The 19,695-nt window shown below is 62.2% G+C and overlaps 1 protein-coding gene across 1 annotated transcript; it reads left to right on the forward strand.

Annotated features, from left to right (window-relative positions):
* Window positions 1-3,018: 3,018 nt before the first annotated feature.
* MATN1 (matrilin 1) lies at window positions 3,019-9,606 on the forward strand. Its single transcript, XM_051856774.2, has 7 exons — window positions 3,019-3,112; window positions 4,398-4,744; window positions 6,415-6,640; window positions 7,143-7,268; window positions 7,726-8,142; window positions 8,695-8,847; window positions 9,449-9,606. Exons 1-7 carry the CDS (start codon window positions 3,019-3,021, stop codon window positions 9,604-9,606), a joined length of 1,521 nt encoding a protein of 506 aa, XP_051712734.2.
* Window positions 9,607-19,695: the final 10,089 nt, after the last annotated feature.

The following is a 19,695-nucleotide window of genomic DNA, read 5'->3' on the forward strand; positions in this document are numbered from 1 at the left end:
GCTCGGGGCTTGCTCGACGGAGGCACACCGGCCTGATCACGACCGGAAGCACTGGCGTTGCATTCACGGCACGTATTTCGCACAACCTCCCTGTGAACTTGGCCTTGGGAGTGCACCTTCCAGACATGAACAGAAAAAGGGAGAGACCCACTGAAGCTACCCGGCTGGCCCAGACCCAACAGGGGACCACGCCCAGCTCTGCATCCTTCCGAGGTGTGCTCAAAGGCCAGCAGGCGGGCTGGTGGTCTGCGCCAGATGGTTTGGAGGTGACCTGTGGGTGAAAATGTTAAATTAGATTAGCTGTGGATTTGTCTGAATGAGGACTGGAATAAACACATAAACCGACAGCACTTCTTGCTTAGGAGGAGAAAGCTTGAAAAGGAACTTGGCTGGGAGAGCAAGATTGGTGTAAGGGGGTCCACGGCTCTGTGATGATGGCGAGGGAGGATGCTGGGGGCGCCCGGCACTGCCCTTGGTGACCAGGCTCTCTCTTGAGGGAAACCACCCGACCTGGGAGCCCTGCCCACTGCACCACACTGCCCCGTGGCCACTCAGCAGATGCCAGATGCTCTCTCTTGCACAAAACACTAACGCCTTTAAGTTTCTGCGAGCCTCAGGTGTTTGTGGAATCAGGGCGAGGGCTGGCGGGGCCCCTCCTGGCCGCCTGCCTGACTCGTGAGTGACCCAACCAGGAGGCTCCTCTGTGCGTTTTTCCCCCTGGCCCACACGGGACACACTGTTCCCGGCGTTGGGTCCTGGGGAAAAACGGTTCCCATGTTAAAAACACAAATATTGATTTTCTTTCCTCCATATATCTGCTGGGCTTCCAGGGCACCCTTTACCGCCCCCTCTCTGCACCGTACACCCTTGGGCCTGCCATGGAATGTTGAACTTGACCTTCTTTTTTTGGAACCCGGAGCCACTGCTGAAAACTTAACCTGCAGCAGCTTTCTGTGGCTCTGCTCGTGAGGGGAGGCAGCGGCCCAGAGTCGGCGCCTGTGTCCCGCCCGGGAGAAGACCATAGACCTGCCATTCAGACGCGGGCCTCAAAGAGCCGTTTCACAGGCACAACCGCCGCCGGCCAACGCGGCAGGTCTGCCCTGCTCTCGCGACCCAGCTCTGCCCAGCACGGCGGGGCCAGCCGGCCAGGGGAGCCCAGCTCCCGCTGTGCACCTTGGGCAAGGCTGCCGGGAGAGCATGCCGGTCGCCCCGGCTGCAGGGGGCAGGAATCCCATGGCCGCAGCTGGGTTTTGGAATTGGGCACAAAAGAAACTCGAACGGGAAAAGTCAGAGGGAGACCCGTTAAACTTCCTTCCTTCACACTGGGGGCGAAGAGGCTCGGCTCTGTCCCTACATGGGCCAGGGGGTGTCTGGGGCTCAGCTGCCCCATCTGACAAGTGGGTGGATGTCCTCGGGCTTGCAGGAGGTACAAAGGGGACGCGATGACAGAGTGCGTGACTTTGCTGTGTCAGGTGGGGAGGGGACAGTGGCGGCTGAGGACCGTGGGCAGCTGCTGCCAGGTCTGCTCTGCCCGGGGAACATGTTTTAAAACTGCCTGTGCGTTCCCTTGGATGGAGACATAACCTATGTGGAGTGAATCACACAAGTCTCCAAATGGGAGGAACCTGGCCCCTGGAGCAGTGCTCATCCTGACCCCATGTCCACGTCTGTCGTCACCTCCTCGAAGGGTCCTGCTGAGGCAGCAGGTCTGGGGCTCCCACTCCCGCAGCACGGGGATAAGCTGGGGGCTCAGAGAGGGTAAGTCACCAGCTCCAGCTCACACAGCCCATGAGCACAGGATTAGCTTTCAACCTGGGGGGGGGGGTGTCTCAGGTGGCCACGCCCACACTAGTTCTGCTCTACCCTGCCCCCCACTGGGCCCACATGGGCAGGAAGGGACCACTGCTGGTACGTCTTAGCAATGTGCCCATGTGTCTGCCTCCTCTGTGCTGGGCCAGGACACGGAGCTGAGCACCTCAGACATTTACCAGCTCACGGGCGAACAGATCAGACAGGGAGCACACAGAGTGGGGCACGGAGGAAGCACCCCCAGCTGGCTCCACCCAGCTCCACCCAGCTCCACCCAGCTCCACCCAGCCCCACCCAGCACGTGTGAGCAGGCAGCGGGGCTCAAAGGGCGGAAGACGCTCTCACTGGCTTTAGACGAGTCACTTCAGCTCTCTGAAGTGTCACTGTCAGTCCCTCATGTGGGAAATGACAGTGGAAAGAGGCGCTGCCTCCAGGGCTGACGTGGGGACGCGCTGAGCCGGTTCCCCGCACCCTCCCCGCATCTTCCCTGCAGCCAGGCACCTGCGCCAGCCTTGTTTCCACACAAGGATGTTGAGGCACAGAGCGGCCAAGGAACTTGCCCACGGTCACACAGGCAGTGTGCAGCCAAGCCGGGTAACCTGGCTCCCGGCCACCCTCCTGCGTGTCCTGCACATACCCGGGGTGAACGTGTCCATGGCAGTCATGACCCCTTCTGCCAGGCAGAGCCGGCAAGAGGACGGGTCGCCCCGGCAGGTGCCCTGCACGTGCAGAGGCCTGGCCAGTACCTGCGGAGCAAGGCACGGGTGGAGACCGAGGAGGGGACGTGTGTTTAATGTGGAAACTGAGGTTGAATTCCGGGGGAGAGGAGAGGGTTTGGGTGTAAGACCAAGGTGCAGGGCAGGGCTGGGGCAAGGCCACTGGACGCAGGGACCGCTGGGCTGGGGTGGCAGCTTCAAGTCTGCCTGGGCTCCAGCCCCTGGGGGAGCCACCCCACCCACCCGAGACTTCCTGAATTCCAGCTGTGGCTCTGGTTGCTTCTGCAGGCAAAGGAGCCCTTGTGGTGGCAGGGGCCCAGGCCGGGGAGTGCTCCCTCCCTCTGCAGGCACACACACCTCCATTCAGCAGGGCCCCGCCCCCAGCGCTGCCCCCACGTCAGTGGGGGGGGGCGCCTGGGCAGGGAGGTTGATAAGGCTGGGACCCTGCTGGCCCCCCACAACCGTGCCGCCTGCTGCCCTCGCTGCCACAACCATGAGGCTCCTGTGCCGCTCCAGCCTCTTGCTCTGCACGCTGCCGCTGCTGCTCCAGGCCACAGGCGGCCTTGGCCTCGTCCCCCAGGCCAGAGGTGAGGGGCTTGTGTGAGGCGGGAGACACTGGCCGAGTGGTCCTGATCGCCCAATGGGCAGAGGTTACGTGGGACCCAAGATGGGGAGGGGCGGGGGCAGGCGCAGGAGCAGACAGGAGACCGTGATGCTGATGGGGGTCGGGGTTGGGCAGGGGGCTCCTTAAGCCTCCGGGGCCTTCTGCGGCAGCTGCCGTCACAGAGCCGGGACATCTGGAGCTGCCACACGCAGGCTGAGCGAGCACGGAGCTGGGGGCCCAGAGCATGGGTTTCTAGGGGCTGCGCCAGCCCAGAGTTTCAGCCTTGGGCACTGGACCCTACAATGCCCAGCTCTGCCTGTGCAGCTGGGGACAATGAGGCTGGGGAGGGCGGGGCCTGCCACCACTCAGCCCCGGTGCCTCCAGGCTCCTGATCTGCTCTCCCTCCCTCCCTTAGCTACAAGTATGGCTACTCCCACAGTCTCTGGAGGAACTCTGAGAGGGGGTCCCAGCCTGGGGCACCAGCACTGGGGGTGGGGGCGGCTCTGCACACCTTGTTTCCAACTTTGCAGCCTCATCTGGAGCTGCCCTGCTCTGCTTGGTCTCAGCGTCAGAAGGGGGAGGGGCTGAGCCGGTGACAGTGTCACCTGCAGGCTTCCTTCTCCCCATTGGGCAGATGAGAACATAGAGGTTCCGAAAGACGCAGCGACCTGTCCACGGCTCTGGAAGCAGCCGAGTCAGGATTTGAACCCAGGCCTGCCTCACTCTACCTCTGTGAACTTCCCACAGCTGGGGGTCTGCAGAGACATGGCTGCTTGGGGGTGTGTTGGGGCCCACCTGGTCAGGCTGCTCCTTTTCCGTTTTTGGACACCAGCCGGCTCACGTGGGGTGTGCTCGTGGCGGGCACTCCACCGCTGGAGGGCCCACCCTGCCCTGGGCAGTGCCCGCCTGCCCAGCGAGCACAGCCGCCCTCATCTCTGGCAGCAAGTCCGGCAGGGACCCCTGGACACCAGCCCCGTGCGGGCCTCTGGCCTGCACCTGTGCCCACCTCGAGGGCTCCTGGGGAAAAGGGATTCGCAGGTCACCATGCAGCCGAGGATCGTGAGAGGTGGCGCGAGTCGCTCAAGGCCAGGACTGGCCCCTGGCTCTGTCCCCGCAACGGGCTGGGCCCGGAGGCTTTGGCGTGCTAGCCCCAGAGGCCACGCCCAGCTCAGCTCAAGTCCACGGCCGACTGCACCCATGGCGGCTCTTTTGACCTTGCCCCCTCCTCTTCGCTGTCTCCCCCCATCCCTCCCCCGCGCCTCTCCCAGGACAGCTCTGCCGGACGCGGCCCACGGATCTGGTGTTTGTGGTCGACAGCTCTCGCAGCGTCCGGCCCGTGGAGTTTGAAAAGGTGAAGGTGTTCCTGTCCCAGGTCATCGAGTCTCTGGACGTGGGGCCCAACGCCACCCGGGTGGGCGTGGTCAACTACGCCAGCGCAGTGAGGCAAGAGTTCCCGCTGCGGGCTCACGGCTCCAAGGCCGCCCTGCTGCAGGCCGTGCGCCGCATCCGGCCGCTGGCCACCGGCACCATGACGGGCCTGGCCATCCAGTTCGCCATCACCAAGGCCTTGAGCGACGCCGAGGGTGGCCGCGTCACGTCCCCAGGCATCAGCAAGGTAGGCGCACAGCAACCCCCCTCGCCCCCTTCTGCGCATGCTCGCAGCTCTAGCGCCATTCAGCGAGGTGGACCTTCTGCAGAGGGCGCGTCTAAGGTCCTTAGTCAGAGATGGCCGCTGCGCTCACCTTGGCCCAGCCCTGACTCCAGCTCACAGCCTGCGAGCGCTGGACCATCTCGGTGTAACTGACCTTGGCAGCCCAGCCCGCCTGGCCAGAGCGAGGGCTCCGCCCACAGCCGTGCACCATGGCGCTGCCTCCATCGCCCCGGGCACAGAACCGGATCCGCGATGACCCCTTCCCAGAGTTCCGCGGCGAGGACCGCGGACGGACGACAAAGTGCTCCCGCGACATGGCTAGCTGCCGTTTAAGTCCTTTGAGGGTGGGGGCGCTGGGAGGGGCAGCCATGGGTCCCCAGTGCCACAGCCAGCGGTGGCTGAGGGTTTTACTCACATTGGGTACTCAGCACCAGGCCTCTGAGGCCGGGTCAGGTGTCCCCCCCCCCCCCCGCCGTGGTCCCCCATCGCAGCACCCTGGGCCTGCGGAGTCACCATGTGCCTTCCCAGGGCCCCAGCCAGGGGACAGCCTCACCCGTCCCCAGTCTTGAGTACGCGCGGACGAGTCAACACAAGTCTTCTGGGAGGTGGCGTCCCCAACTTACAGACAAGGAAACCGAGGCATGGTGCACCTAAGCAACTCGCCCAGCTAATCCGGGGCGGAAGTGATAACGCAGTCAGCAGAGTAAATGCCAGCCACTGCCACCCCTAAAGAAACGCCGAGGCGGGTGGCCGGGGCTCCCGTGAGGTTGCTCACAAGGCCCAGGAGGAGGTGCCGGACCGCACAGCTGAGTGAGCCCAGCTGGTCCCAAAGGACGGAGAGGGACGAGGCGATAGGGGTGTGGCTGGCACGTCTCTGCCAGCAGGGTCCTCCCAGCTCAGGGCATCGGCCTGGGGGTGGGGGGAGTGAGGTCAGAGCTCCTGCAGGGGAGGATGCGACAGAGGACACGGGCAGTATCATCCCGGGCTGCGGCTCCAGGACAGTGGCTCAGGCAGTGTGACCAGTCACAGCGAGGTTGTCAGTGCCCTGGGGACCCGAGCGGAGTGCGTCTCGGGGGTTGAAGGAGGAACCAGAGCCCCGCGATGAGCCTCAGCGGAGGAACAGAACACAGGAGCCTCGGGGGAGGGCGCAGACGCGGCACGTTTCCTCCCCGGAGAGGAGGGAGCAAAGGGCGGCATCTTCCGCGGGTTGGTTCCTGGGCCTCCCGGTGGGCGTGGTGCTGCAGGACAGGGCGGGGAGGCAGCCCCATTCGTTAGTCTCTGCCGCCCTCCGGTGGCCGCATGAAGAACTGCACGACGCTGGGAGCTCCCGGTTCGGTCCTGCGGGAAGTCCAGGGCCAGTCGGGTTCCCCGCAGCCTCCCGCCGCGCGGGGAGACACCAGACCGTCCTCTGGCTGAGGGAGGGGGAGACTCCCGGGCTCCGCGTCCGGCGTGGAAATGCCTCCGCCTAGTCACCCAGGCCCGTCCGGGCCCGTCCTCGCGGCCGGACCCCTGCGGCCCCCCGCACCTGCACGGCCGGCCGGCAGGTCCCTCCGCCTCTCCGGCCGCCGTCCCGCGGGGCTTCCCCCGGGGGCAACGTCCGAGGGCCGGCCTCTCACGCGCCGCCGGTGCCGCAGGTGGTCATCGTGGTGACGGACGGGAGGCCGCAGGACAGCGTGCGGGACGTGTCTGAGCGGGCCCGGGCCAGCGGCGTCGAGCTGTTCGCCATCGGCGTGGGCGGCCGCGTGGACAAGGCGACGTTGCGGCAGATCGCCAGCGAGCCGCAGGACGAGCACGTGGACTACGTGGAGAGCTACAGCGTCATCGAGAAGCTATCCAAGAAGTTCCGGGAGGCCTTTTGCGGTGCGCGGCGGCGGCCGGCGAGGAGGGAGTGCGAAGGCCGAGGGCGTCCGCGACGGGAGGGGGCGGGGCCAGGGAGGGGGCGGAGCATAAGAACCGGTCGGGGCGGGCCCGGGGCGGGGCCAGGGATGGGCGGGGCCAGGGCGGGGGCGGGGACTGATAGGTCTCAGCAGAGTGTATGGTGGAGGTATACGCTATGTCCACGGCGTTTAACGAGTGTGTGTTAGGCGTCTTCTACGTGCTGCGTGCTATTTAAGACATCCGGGGTACAACAGTGACCCGGACATTTAAAACGCTGCCCCCGTGGCCTTTCCCTTTTCGATGGGATTTAAAATTTTCCTCATCAGCCTCGTGAGCTCATTTCTCAGCTGGGCCGGGAGCTGGGGCAGGGGGGCTGCGCTCTACCCAGTGGAGGGTCTCGGATTTCCTGGGTGTGCCTGGTGCCCCTGTCGGGGAGGGCGTCCTGGCTGAGCCTCTGAGACCTGCGCCCCTGTTCTCCCCGCAGTGGTGTCAGACCTGTGTGCCACGGGCGATCACGACTGTGAGCAGGTGTGCGTCAGCTCCCCGGGCTCCTACACCTGTGCCTGCCGCGACGGCTTCACGCTGAACAGCGACGGCAAGACCTGCAACGGTCAGTGGGCCGCACCCGGGGCCAGCAAGCCCAGGGAGGCTGAGGAGGGGACCGGATGGGGCTGGGCCACTCGCTCTTCTGAGCCTCCCTGCTCTGTGTCTCTGGCCCAGAGCAGACAGAGGCTTTCGCGGATTCCGTGTCTGCAGGCCGGGCTGCCCTGAGCCCTGGCTCCTTGCATCACAGTGGGGCTAGCGTGTGCAAGGAAGCCCACGGTCTTGAGTTCAAATCTCAGTGCCACCGCGTCTGAGCCGTGTGACTCGGGCGGTAGCTGTTGGAACTTCAGTTTCCAGCGCTGTGAGATGGGACTGGTCCCGCGGCTCTATAGAGGGAGATCTGGGACAAAATCGCACGGTCCTCGTCAGAGCCAGGGGTGAGGCGGCGGCCTGCCGGGGGCCGGGATGGATGGCCCCGCCCTTACGCGTCATCCTGCGTCCCCCCCTCCTCCCCCTCCCCCCAGTCTGCAGTGGCGGCGGCGGCAGCTCAGCCACCGATCTGGTCTTCCTCATTGATGGGTCCAAGAGCGTGCGGCCGGAGAACTTTGAACTGGTGAAGAAATTCATCAACCAGATCGTGGACACGCTGGACGTGTCGGACCGGCTGGCGCAGGTGGGGCTGGTGCAGTACTCGAGCTCCGTCCGCCAGGAGTTCCCGCTGGGCCGCTTCCACACCAAGAAGGACATCAAGGCGGCCGTGCGGAACATGTCCTACATGGAGAAGGGCACCATGACCGGCGCCGCCCTCAAGTACCTCATCGACAATTCCTTCACGGTCTCCAGTGGGGCCAGGCCCGGCGCCCAGAAGGTGGGCATCGTCTTCACGGATGGCCGGAGCCAGGACTACATTAACGATGCTGCCAAGAAGGCCAAAGACCTCGGTAGGTGCCGCACCAAGGATGCCCAGGGGCACAGTGAGCACAGACCACCCGTGGTTGATCCCAGCGTCTTCTGATCAGGGCCGTAGCAGGTGCATCTGACGCGGGAGAGCGGGTTGGCTAGTCCAGCTCTCTCTTAGGCTGGTGACAAAGCTGGGACCCCAGAGGAGACAGGGGCTTGTTCCGGTGGTCATTCTGGAGGACAGGCCTAGGATCTTTCCAGTTGGGAATGTTGGTCCCCAAGAGTACATCAGCTGTTGCAGGGCAGCCCCACCATGGGGCGAGCCCCAGCCTCAGTTTCAGCTCCGATTAAGTGAGACAAGCCATAACCACCAGATGTATGGTTTTGAGGGTCCACCAAGCCCGCAGCACGAAGCTGCCAGCACGGGGGTCCATACAGGGTCTGACACATGGTGTCGCTGCCTCCTAGTCCCCACCGCAGGCACTGGGCCTGCAATTCCAGCGGTGGCCACCAGGGGCACAGGTGTTGTGTTTGCGCCTAGATGCTCCGCCCCCCGCCTGCCCGCCAGCTTACTCACCGGGTTCTTCCCGCAGGCTTTAAGATGTTTGCCGTGGGCGTGGGCAACGCGGTGGAGGACGAGCTCCGGGAGATCGCCTCGGAGCCCGTGGCGGAGCACTACTTCTACACGGCTGACTTTAAGACCATCACCCAGATCGGCAAGAAGCTGCAGAAGAGGATCTGCGTGGGTGAGTGAGGCGGGACTGGCATCCACGGAGGGGGCAGGTGCGCCGGGCTCCAAGGGTGTGGGTGGGGAAAGCAAGGGCCGGGGCGCCCTGGGGAGGCGGGCTGGCCAGCTCGGTTTGACTTCCAGCAGACAAATAATACAGAGGCTGGCTACACACACGGCGGTTCCCACTCCAAACATCACACCATTCTCTCCTAGTTGGTAGGAACACATTGCCCCCGTTTTACAGATGGGAAAACCAAGGGCGGAGGGGTGGAGCAACTGGTCATGAGTGGGGGGGCTGGTGCTCCCCGGTGGTGGCAGAGCACCGGCTCCGGAGGCAGCCGAGCCTGCATTGGCATCTTCGCTGGCACCGATGGCCAGGGAGGGGTTGTTTCCCTTCCTGGTGTCTTCATGCGTCAGATGAGATGACGGATGGGCGAGGCGTCTCCTTGGTGACACAGTGGCCCCCAGCGGTGTCCTGCGAGTAGTAGGTGCTCCGCGGGGCTCTGGTGTCTCCGCCCCTCCCTGCTGCCAGTCCCCCTGGTCCTGGCCCCCAGACAGAGAGCAGTCCCCCGCACTCTGAGCAGCCCCTCCAAGCTGCTTTCTCTTGTCCACTGCAGAGGAAGACCCGTGTGCCTGCCAGTCCATCATGAAGTTCCAGGCCACAGTGGACGGGCTGCTGCAGGCTCTCACCAGGAAACATATCCTTTCCCAGCAGCCTCTGCGGGCGGCCCAGGGGTGGGGGCACGGACCCTGGTGGGGGGAGGGAGCAGCTTAGGGGGGCATGGGCTACGGGACAGGCAAGGTGGAGGGGGGGCGTTGGATTCTGGCCAGATGGGCTGGTGCCAGCATTGGGACATACCCCGCTGAGGCAGAGGCTCCTAAAGGGTCCATGGAGAAACTGAGGCAGAAGCCAAGGCGTAGAGCAGGCGTAGGGAGGCTTGTTCTTTGCCAAGGGCCACGTGCATATTTATGACATCATTCTGGACTGCACAGAATTACCAGCTTAAAAATGAACCTGCCATGATGTACTGAATTTTCAATCGCACCTGCGGTTGCCTTGGCAGAGCCACACCCAGTGGGCTCATGGGCCTCGCACAGCCCATGGGCTGGACATGCCTGACCCCTGCTGGGGGCTGGACGCACCCACAGGCCGGGTGGACCCGAGGGCCCGTGGGTCCCGTTTCTCGGAGGCAATAGACTGACACCAGCCTCCGCTCAGAGGAGGGGCTGGGCCCTGGCAGCTCCCCTGGCTGAGCCAGGACAAGGCGGGGGGCGCCGGCGGGGTTGCCGCAGACACCAGGGCCCTCGGGCACTGGCTGTAGTTTTGGGGAAGTACCTCTCTGAGCACAGCAAGTGGATCGGTTTCGATAGAGGGGTACACCTGCGCTGGGGGGGGGGGGGCGAGTGAGAATGCTCTGGAAGAGAGTTTGTTTCCTCTGAGGGGAAGTGGGGTCCAGGTCCAGGGCTGCCCCCTCCTGGCCCCGCTGTGGCCACCTGCACCTGTCCTTAACTCCCAGCGCACTGGAAGTTGTGAGCAAGCGGCTGGCTGTCTTGGAGAACAGAATCGTCTAGGCCTGCTGCAGCCTCCCTGCCTCTCCAGCCCGAGCCTGGCTTCGCGAGTCCTGTGTGTGCCCCCTGAAGCCTCGAGTGTAGTCTAGCTTGGCCATTTCCGTGTGTGGGGCCCTGGAAGTATCAGCCGCCACCCCAGCCTCTGCCACCCTGCCAGCTTGGGAGTTGGGGGGGCGGGGGGTCCGTGTGTACCTGTTGGAGTGTGTGACAGCATTGGGAGCTTGTGTGTGTGTGTGTGTGCACACGTGTGTGCATGTGTGAGTGTGAGCATGGGTGTATGTCTGGGAGCGGGAACGTGTGTGTACCAGTGAGACCCCAGGGGTGAGTGGGACAGGGACTGCATTTGCAATTTTTTCCTATCAAAAGCTTAATATATTCCTATTTTTTTAGTTAACCCTTTCTTGACTCCACGTGCTGTGAATCTCTCTTTTGATTTCTCTATCCCCTGGTGACAAATGATTAAATGTGATTTAACTTGAGCCTGAGTGGGGGCTTGGGGCATCGTGGTTATTGGGGCACAAGACAAAGGATGGGCGAAGGCGGCCTTGTTTCCTCCTCCCAGGATCTGCACCCAGGACAGCTTTGAATCATACCCACTTTGCAGAAGGGAAAACTGAGTGTCTGAGTGATGCAGTGGGGGGACAGCTGGAGGGACAGGCCTGCAGGACATCACAGGGAGGCGATGTCAGAGACACAGGGCAGGGGCACCAGATGGGACTCCCTTGTTCATTCATTCACTCGCTCGTTCACTCAGGCGTCAAATCCCCCAGCCTAGCCCATGTCGGGCAGGGTGGCGATGCTGGCCTACGAGGCAGACACAGTCCCCGCCCTCTGGGGACTCACGGTCACACCCATCCCAGGGCAGGTTCAGGATGTGGCCGGGTTTGTGCCTCTTCTCTGGATGTGGGGGCTGTGGGGCAGCCGACTGAGGTGGCGGGAGGGCTCTGGCCTGAGCCTGGACTGGCCCGAGGGGCGCCGCCCACACCCCTGCTGGGGTCCTCTCTGCTGTTACCTCGTGTATCTGTGATGTCACTGCATCCCCATCACTCTAGGTGGCAGCCCCACTGCAGGGAACGCCAGCCACACCCTGAGAACCTCCCCCCTAGCCCTCAGGTCCTTGTGGAGCAGCGCTGCTCAGAGTGGGAGCCGCAGTGGCTTCGGAGGCGTCTCCCGGCACGGAGCAGTTTTGGTGCTACCCCTACACTTAAACCTGCGCGTGTGAAAGGCTTTTGCAGGAAGCTGAGATCACCCCCAGAGACCTCCTCAGAGGCGGTTCAGGGAGGCGGCTTAACCCTGACCACACCCTGGAGCTGCCTCAGGACAGGCACCTGAGACACGGCCGCTGCCCACTCCCAACCCTAAGACCTCCTCCTAGCCTCCCCCTCTCCCCCAGCCTCCCTTTCTCTGTGCCAGGCCCTGGGGGAGGGTTCCTGGCTGTCTCTGGAGGCTCCTTGTTACAGCCCCTGAACGGAGATTGCTCAGCCAGTACTTCTTTTCTGAGGTTATCTGCTCCCCCCACCCCCACAGGGCGGGCGGGGAGCCAGAGCCATTCCAATGCAGTGCATCCCTGTCCCCTGCCCTTGCTGAATGGTCAGTGGGTGGACCACCTGGCCCAAGCTGAGCCAGGCAGCACCCCTCTTCCGGAAATGCAGACATGGAGACCCCAGTTTCCGGGCCAGTGGTGCTGGAGCGGAGAAAGTCTCTGTCTTCTTCCAGGTGCCATAAAAGGCGGGGCCTGGAGGCTGCTGTCCTCAGGAGCGGGGCTGCTGAGGGCCTTCCTGCCCAAGGTGTCTCAGCGAGCTGTTGCTGTGTAACAAGCTGCCCCAAAACGCAGAGTCACAAAACCACCTCCTACTGTCCCATTCTGTGGGTTGCCTGGGCTCAGCTGGGTGGTTCTTCTGCTCCCAGTGGAGTCGGCTGGGACTGCAGTCAACTGTGTCCTGATGGGGCTGGAAGACACAGCGTGGCCCACTCATCTTGGTTCCTTGTTGCAGATGTCTGGAAGGCTGGGTCAGCCCCCGTCCTGGCCCCCCGCCCAGGCATAGTCTCAGGGTCTTCCTGACCTCCACGTGGGCTCCCCTGCAGGGGAACTGGACTGCCTATGAGGCAGCACAGAGCTTCCAGAAGCTTCTTAGGGCCGAGCCCCCACAAGGACAGGACATGGCTTTCACTGCATCTTCTTGGTCTGAGAAGCTGTCATTCAGTCTAGGTTCAAGGTTGGGGAGACAAAGTGCTTTCCTGCGGCAGGGGAGGGACAAAGAACTTGCAGCCCTCTTGACTCACTGCATGGTGTGGTTCACTGGTCTCCTTCATTGGACCTGGCTGTGGCCCCTGCCTGTGACAATCCCAACACCCAGGGAACGTTTTCTGTAAAGTTAAACTTGGCTGAGTAAGTGTCTGTGAGAGGGGCCTCACTCAGCTGTCCCCTTTCACCTCCTTCTGCCCCTGTGACAGACAGCCTGGGTGTCTTGGTTCACATCCTTGGTTCCGGGAAGTGACAGGACAGCCTCTGTGCCCCCGCTCTGCCACCTGGTGCCTGGCAGGGCCCTTCCCCTGTCTGCTGCATCCCACAGTCTCAGCCATGGGGAGGAAACCCTAGCGCTTTGCAGTGGTTGATGAGGAAGTGAGTGGGGGCCCTCAGCACAGGGCCCAGGGGGCAGGAGGCCACCACATGGGGGACATCCACACCTGTCAGGTCCTCAACAGCTCCCTTGTCTCTTGAGATGCTGTGGCCACCTGGCCTCCTGTGGCTGTGCCTCCTGGGTGGGTGGGGGGCACCCGTTACCTGCTGGGAAGCCATCCCAGAATGTGCACCGTGGCTCTGTGCAAGGCACCCGCTCCTCCATGGGGAGCTGAGCCCATGAGCACCCCCACCCCCTGCTGCACAGAGGCAAAGGGGAGCACAGCCATTCTCTGGGTTGAGCAGCGGCAGCCTGCGTGTGCCAGGGCTCAGGTGGGCGGAGTGTAGAGGGCGGGGAGCAATGTTTGTAGCACATCCATGCCAGGCCTGGTCTGGGCACCAGGGATGGAATGGAGGACACAGACAGACACGTCTCCATGTGATGAGCTTCTTACGACTACAGTGAGATAGCTGAGGCAGGCTACGCTGGTCAAGAACCGAGGCTCATTGTGCTGGGTGGTTCGGGGCTGCAGCGCCCAGGGCCCCGTGGTGATGGTTTTTTTGCTGGCGGAGTCCCTGGGTGGTGCTCAGCCTCACGTGGCCAGATGCAGGGAGTGCACGGGTCTGTCTGTCTGTCTGTGTGGCCCCTCTCTGGGAAGCCACAAGGATTCAATCCCAGGGTCCCTCCCCTGGCGGCCTCATCTAAGTCCCAAGACCCCACGTCTAAGCGCCAGGGTCGGATTCAGTTCCCACCTTGATGCGTTTAACACAAGACCTTGGGATGTGGCTCCTGCATGTGTTCGAGGGTGACAAGTCCCTCTCGAGCCCCCGGGTCCCCGTCTCCATGCTCTTGCTGGGCAAGCCTGGACATGGTTAGCTCATCTCACGGGAGCCTTGGTTCTCCTTCTCTGTGAAATGGAGATATGACCCAGGATTGAGAAATAAGCCAGGAGAATTCGCTAAACAGGCACTGGCATATTCTCAAGGACCTGGGTTCAACTAAGGGCGAGGCGCCGGGGGGCACCTGCTGGGCCCAGGGGAGGCTGCCGGCTCTGGGATGCCAGGAGATGTCCACCAGGGCCATCGGGAGCCCTCTTTGGAGCCACTCAAATTCCTTCACCCTTGACCTCAGCTTCCCCGGCAGTAAACTGACTCACAGAGAGGCTATGCTGGGAGCACCTGGAGCAGGTGCAGGGCATGGCATGGATGTGGGGGTCCTGCCGGCTCCTGGGGGGTGGGTCTGTGGGGAGCGGGCTGGAGGGACCTAGAGGGGAGCAAAGCCATCAGGGGAAATGTGGAGAGGAGGGAGGGGGAAGGGAGCAGGGGACTGAGGGCTGTGGGGCTCTAGGGGCAGGTGCCTTCTCATTCATTCGTTCATTCGTGGAGCATTTATTAAGCACTGCCAAAGTGCCAGGCACATACCAGGCCCTGGGGAGGAGACAGGCACTGCTCTGGGCCTGTGGCCTCATGTGGCCCCTGGTCTCCCAGGAGACAGACATGACTGGAAGATGCCCGGAGAGCCAGCTGGGCCAGCAGGAGGGAGGGGCTGGGGCAGCAGGGGACAGGGCAGAGAGGGACCTGGGTGGGGTCTGAAGGCTGTTTAGGGGAGAGGGTTGGGGGGATGAGGCAGGAAGGCAAAGTCTTTGGGAGGGCCGGGGCCAGCTCCCTGCGGCTGCCGGGGCAGCCAGGCGCAGCAGGCGGCCAAAGATCAGGCTGCTCAGGGGCGGCCGTGCCAGCTGTGGCTTTTCGGGGACCTTGGGCTTGCCCTGGAGGTGGCACGAGGCCCCCGTGGGGTGGCAAGGCAAGAGGCTGAGTGGGCAGATTCTCCCGCCACCAAGGCGGGGAGCTGCAGATGTGTCACGCATCCGGGGGTGCGGTGGTCCCATGTGGGGCAGCTGACCTGGCACAGGCTCTGGGTTTGAATCCTTACCAGTGGTGGGACTCGTCAAGATAGGGGCGTCCCAGAGATTCTTGGGTTTCCGTCCCAACCGCAGGTAACTGGGTTTGGGCTGTGATAGCCACGCCCTGGCGCACAGCAGGTGCTCGGCAGACTTCTCCCATCCTCCGCCTGGGCAGCCAGCAGCCTCATGCTGGGCAGGGCCTACAGCAGGTCCTGTTTAGACTGCAGCTGAACCCAGTGCCTGAGAGCAGAGAGGGGGCAGGTGTGATCCTCAGGGAAGGGGCTGGGGGGCCAGGCAGGGAGTGAGGGCCCCGCCAAGCAGGCTTGCACTGGGAGAAGGTGCTGGGTGAGGAGACAGATCGGAGCCCCGTGCCAGGGAGGGGCTGCGGGCCGGGGGACGTCCTGGGTCAGAGACCGACCTGGTGGGTCTGGGGCCCCTGGTGGGCCGGGGGCCAGGCTGAGTCGTTGGCTCTGGGATCTGGGCCTTGGGCAGAGCCTTAGGCTGTTTCACAAAAGCAAAGAATGGTACACGAGGGGTCATGTGTGCCCAGAACGGCCATGGACGGGAGGGGGTGCTTCCTGTTCTCAGTATTCTGGCCAGAGGAATTCCCCAGCAGGGCAGAGATTGGGAAACATAGCTGGGGGTGGGGTGGAGAACAGGCAAGGTCGCCGGTGGCGGGGGCAGGGGGTGGCTGTATCTCAGTGCCAGGCACCATCGTGGGTAAGCTGGGGCCCTGGGCGGCAGTGGCCACGCCTACTGAGACGTCGTCAGGCCATGGTCTCTGTCTGTCCTTGGCTGTGGCCTCTACTGTATGGCCTCAGCCTCGTGCTCAGGCAGGGCTCTCCGGCAGCGCCACGCTTACCTGCCTCGAGCTTTAGGTTCACCGAGTTCCGCCTTGCCAGCTCAGATCGCATCTTGTGGTTCTCCTGGTACCATCCTGCGGCCAGGGCGAGGCAGGGCTCTGACGGGCCAGGTCTGGGGCACTGCCCATCCCTTGAGCCAGGAGTGGAGGCAGGTGCACAACCTCCCAGAACTGGGAAGGCAGGGCGGTGGTTCCTCAAGGGGAGGGGCTGGCATTGGATGCCAGGATCTGGAAGCTGGGTGGGCGGAGCCACTGGTGTCCCCCCTCCCCGACCCCCGATGGGTGGGGCCAGAGACAGGTGGAAGCCGAGGCATTGGCTGGCGTTAGTTCTTCCAGAGTCAGGCTCCTCCAGCATCAGGGGCCTCAACCTGGGGTCTTTGACCCCCGAAATGCCTGCCGCTAGCACATCCCCATTCTTCTGACATCCACTCCCGATCCTCTCAAACCCACTCTTCCATCTAACTTCTGCGGATCTTGATTCACAGAAGGTTATAAAGAAATTGGAGGAGGAAAGAGCACCAGGACTCGGTCTCCGGGGGCAGCGGGGCAGCCCAGCTTATGGGCAGGTGGCAAGTTACTGTGTAACGCACAGCTTTGCTGTTCTGAATTGTGCATGGATAAACAGGACTGAACCAGTTAAGATCTTCCCCCTTCTTTCCTGACGCCTTGGACTGCAGTGGGAGTCCCTGGGCCCCGCGGCAAGTTGGTTACCAGGTTTCAGTTACGGTTTGTATCGGCTATTGGGGTCCAATGAATGGATTTACAAGATGGGAGGAAGGCGCAGTACGCCATGGGGTTTGTTTTGCATGTCTCCTCTTTTAATTACACTTCTCTCCTGAACCAATCCTCTTTGAAAAAAGCCATGGAGGTGGAGCATCCCAATAACCCATCTGTTCCAGATGCGAATGCAATTAATTCAAGAGGAGACAGGAGCGGCTCGGCTTCCTGCCGCCTGAGCTGGACCCGCCCCTCTGCAGAGCTGCCTGCAAGCCGGGGGCGGTTGGGTCACTGGGGTCTGTGGACAAGGGGAGGGGACCTCTCTGCTCATAGGCTTGGCAGCCATTGAGTTACTGCTTTTTTCAAATTTTTATTTTCAAATTTATTTTTAAGAGATTTTATTATTCACTTTGAAAGGTAGAGTTACAGACAGAGAGAGAGAGAGAGAGAGAGAGAGAGAGAGAGAGTTCTTCCACCTGCTGATTAACTCCCCAGATGGCCACAACGGAGGGGGCTGGGTCAGGCTGAAGCCAGGAGCCAGGATCCTCCTCTGGGTCTCCCACATGGGTGCAGAGGCCCAAGCACTTGGGCCATCCTCCACTGCTTTCCTAGGCCATTAACAGGGAGATGGATCAGAAGTGGAGCAGGTGGGACTCAAACCGGCACCCACTTGGGATGCTGGCACTGCAGGCAGCAGCTTAACCTATTACACAACTCCGGCCCCTGAGTTACTGGTCTTTAAAAGTAAAATTAAAAATATATATATATTTGAAAGGCAGAGAGACACAGAGATAGAGAGAGACCCAGAGAGATCATCCATCCAAACACCCATCACAGCTAGGGCTGACCCAGGCGCCTGGAACTGCATCCGGGTCTCCCGTGTGGGTGGTGGGGACTCTGGTACTATGTCCATCGTGTGCTGGAATTGGAAGTGGAGCTGGGACTTGAACCCAGGCACTCTGATGCGGGACGCAGGTGTCCCCGCGGTGTCTTAACCACGGCAGCAAGTGTGCCACCGTGGGTTCCTGGGTGCTGGGTGTTCTAGTGATGGACATGCACTTGCAAGCCCACCTTCTCAGGGAAGCTGTTCCACAGACGGGGCAGCCAGGCTGTGAGCTGTGAGGCATCACGTGGTCAGCGGCAGGGCCAGGACTGGAACCCTGGGCTCTGGCTCCAGAGCTAGGGCTTCTTCCAGACCAGAGCCTCTCTGATGGCCAGATTCAGTGTGGCGGAGTTGGGGCCATGGCAGGCTAACTGGCCTCCCAGCCTTGTGCGCCTGTGCCCTGACTTCAGCGTGACGGTCCTCCAGTGCCCAGCCGATCCGGCCATACCCCTGCTCAAGAACTGAGGCCGGCCAGTGGGCCTGGGGGTCTGTGGGCAACCCAGACGTAGGTGGAACGTCCACAAGCAGGCTGCCCGCAGTGGCTGGTATCTCCCCCACTGTAGCTCCTTGTGCTGCACCTGTGACCTTGTGGTTTTAGGTCATGCCTGCAGGCTGCTTGCAATCTTTTACCCAGCCCCATAGAATGAACCAATGAACAGGTAGTAATGATGCCTTAAAAACACTGGGGCCGGCCTGAAAGCCAGCGTCCCACGGGGGCACTCCGCCTGCTCTCCTCTCGGGCTGGACGCTTTTCTGCCGCTTGCCAATCAAATAAAAGTACCGGCTTCTTTGCAAATGTTTCCCAGATTTTTATCTCTATATTGAGCTGAGGAAAAGAACCCATGAAACTCACTCGGGCAACTGCCCCTCCCCTCCAAGACCGGTAACAAGAACCTCCAATGGCTCGCTACTGCCACCTAGAGGAGGTGCAAAATTAAGCCTGGCACTGTAAGCTCTGGTCTAGCCGTTGCCTGGCTCTTGGTCTCACTTCTCATCATGGTCATTGCACGAGGCCACCTCTGGAGACCTGGAATTGGAGACACTGAGGCGCTGAGCGCTGAAGTCCCCTGTGCAGATGGCACGTGCAGGCTGGAGGTCTGGAAAGGCTGCAGCTCACCAGGCTGTGACAAAGGAGCAGGGTGCCAGGCTGCAGGGATCGCTCTGCGTGGGTCACCCCACTGAGGTGACCACGTCTGGGACAGGAGCACAGAAGTCATGTGGTGAAGCCTCAGGGCGTTCTTCCATTCTCCAAATGCTTCCTGAGAACCTGCAGGTGCAAGTGGAACCAGCACCAGAAGCTTCCAGAAGCTTCCAGGCTCTTTGGCACCATGCATGGAGCAGGAGCTCAGGAAGCAGTGACAATCATAAAACCAGAGCAGCCGTTTATTTAATAATCAATTATCAAATAAGCTAGAGAGAGAGAGAGAGAGAGAGAGCGAGAGAGCGAGCTTCCACCTGTTGGTTCATTCCCAAAATGGCTGCAGCAGCTGGGGCTGGGCCAGGCTGCAGCTGGGGCCAGGAACACACTCTGGGCTTCCCAGTGTGGCAGGGATGCAGCCGTAGTGCAAGCGCCTGCCCAGTGGCCCTCTGTTGGCCCTGGGTGACGTGCTGGCTGCACGTGGCTGTCCCTGCTCCCTCGGGGGCCCCGACGTTCTGATAGTTCTGCTAACTTGGCCCAGACTGAGCAGCGAGTAGGGGCTCAAGCAGGATTTGAACTCGGGATTTCAGAGGCCGGACTCTGTGCTCTAAGGCGGGCTCCTCCATTTCTGTGGTTATGATGGAGGATGGACTTGGGGGGCAAGGGTGCAGGCAAGGCCCGAATAGGGGCGCAAACTGGAAAGAGATGGAAATGTTGAGGCCAAAGCAGCTGCCAGGCTAAGGGTCCATGCTTACTGAGCACCTACTGTATGCAGACCAGGCCTCAGCCGGATCACTTCTCGCCACGCCCAGCATGTGCTCATCCTTCCGATCCACAGATGAGGAGACCAGGGTGGAGAGGGTTGCAGGAGCCTGCTGGGTGCGCCGTGGCTGGTGGGTGACAGAGCTGGGCCCAGAGCTGCTCTCGCCGACTCGTGAGTCAGGTGCTCCCCACCCCAGAGGCAGCTGAGCCCTCTAACACAGTGTGTGACAGTGCACTGCCAAGAGGAGGCAACGCTACAAAGGAGTCCCGTGCTTGGGACGGGGGACCGGAAGCTGCAGCCACTGTTTCATCCAGCAGGGAGCACCATGGCTTTTGCTGCCCTTTATCTGCTCTGGGGAGCCTGACAATGAGAGTGGTGGTGGGGGTCATATGAATGCAGGGAGGACTGCCC

This window comes from Oryctolagus cuniculus, chromosome 7, assembly GCF_964237555.1.
Source record: "Oryctolagus cuniculus chromosome 7, mOryCun1.1, whole genome shotgun sequence".
NCBI classification, from domain to species: Eukaryota; Metazoa; Chordata; class Mammalia; order Lagomorpha; family Leporidae; genus Oryctolagus; species Oryctolagus cuniculus.

Bases quoted from the DNA above. Each gene is read 5' to 3' on its own strand.
- MATN1 (XM_051856774.2), top strand. From the start codon at position 3,019: ATGAGGCTCCTGTGCCGCTCCAGCCTCTTGCTCTGCACGCTGCCGCTG. The intron at 6,641-7,142 runs GTGCGCGGCGGC...TTCTCCCCGCAG, and splicing joins GTTCCGGGAGGCCTTTTGCG to TGGTGTCAGACCTGTGTGCC. The intron at 7,269-7,725 runs GTCAGTGGGCCG...CCCTCCCCCCAG, and splicing joins CGACGGCAAGACCTGCAACG to TCTGCAGTGGCGGCGGCGGC.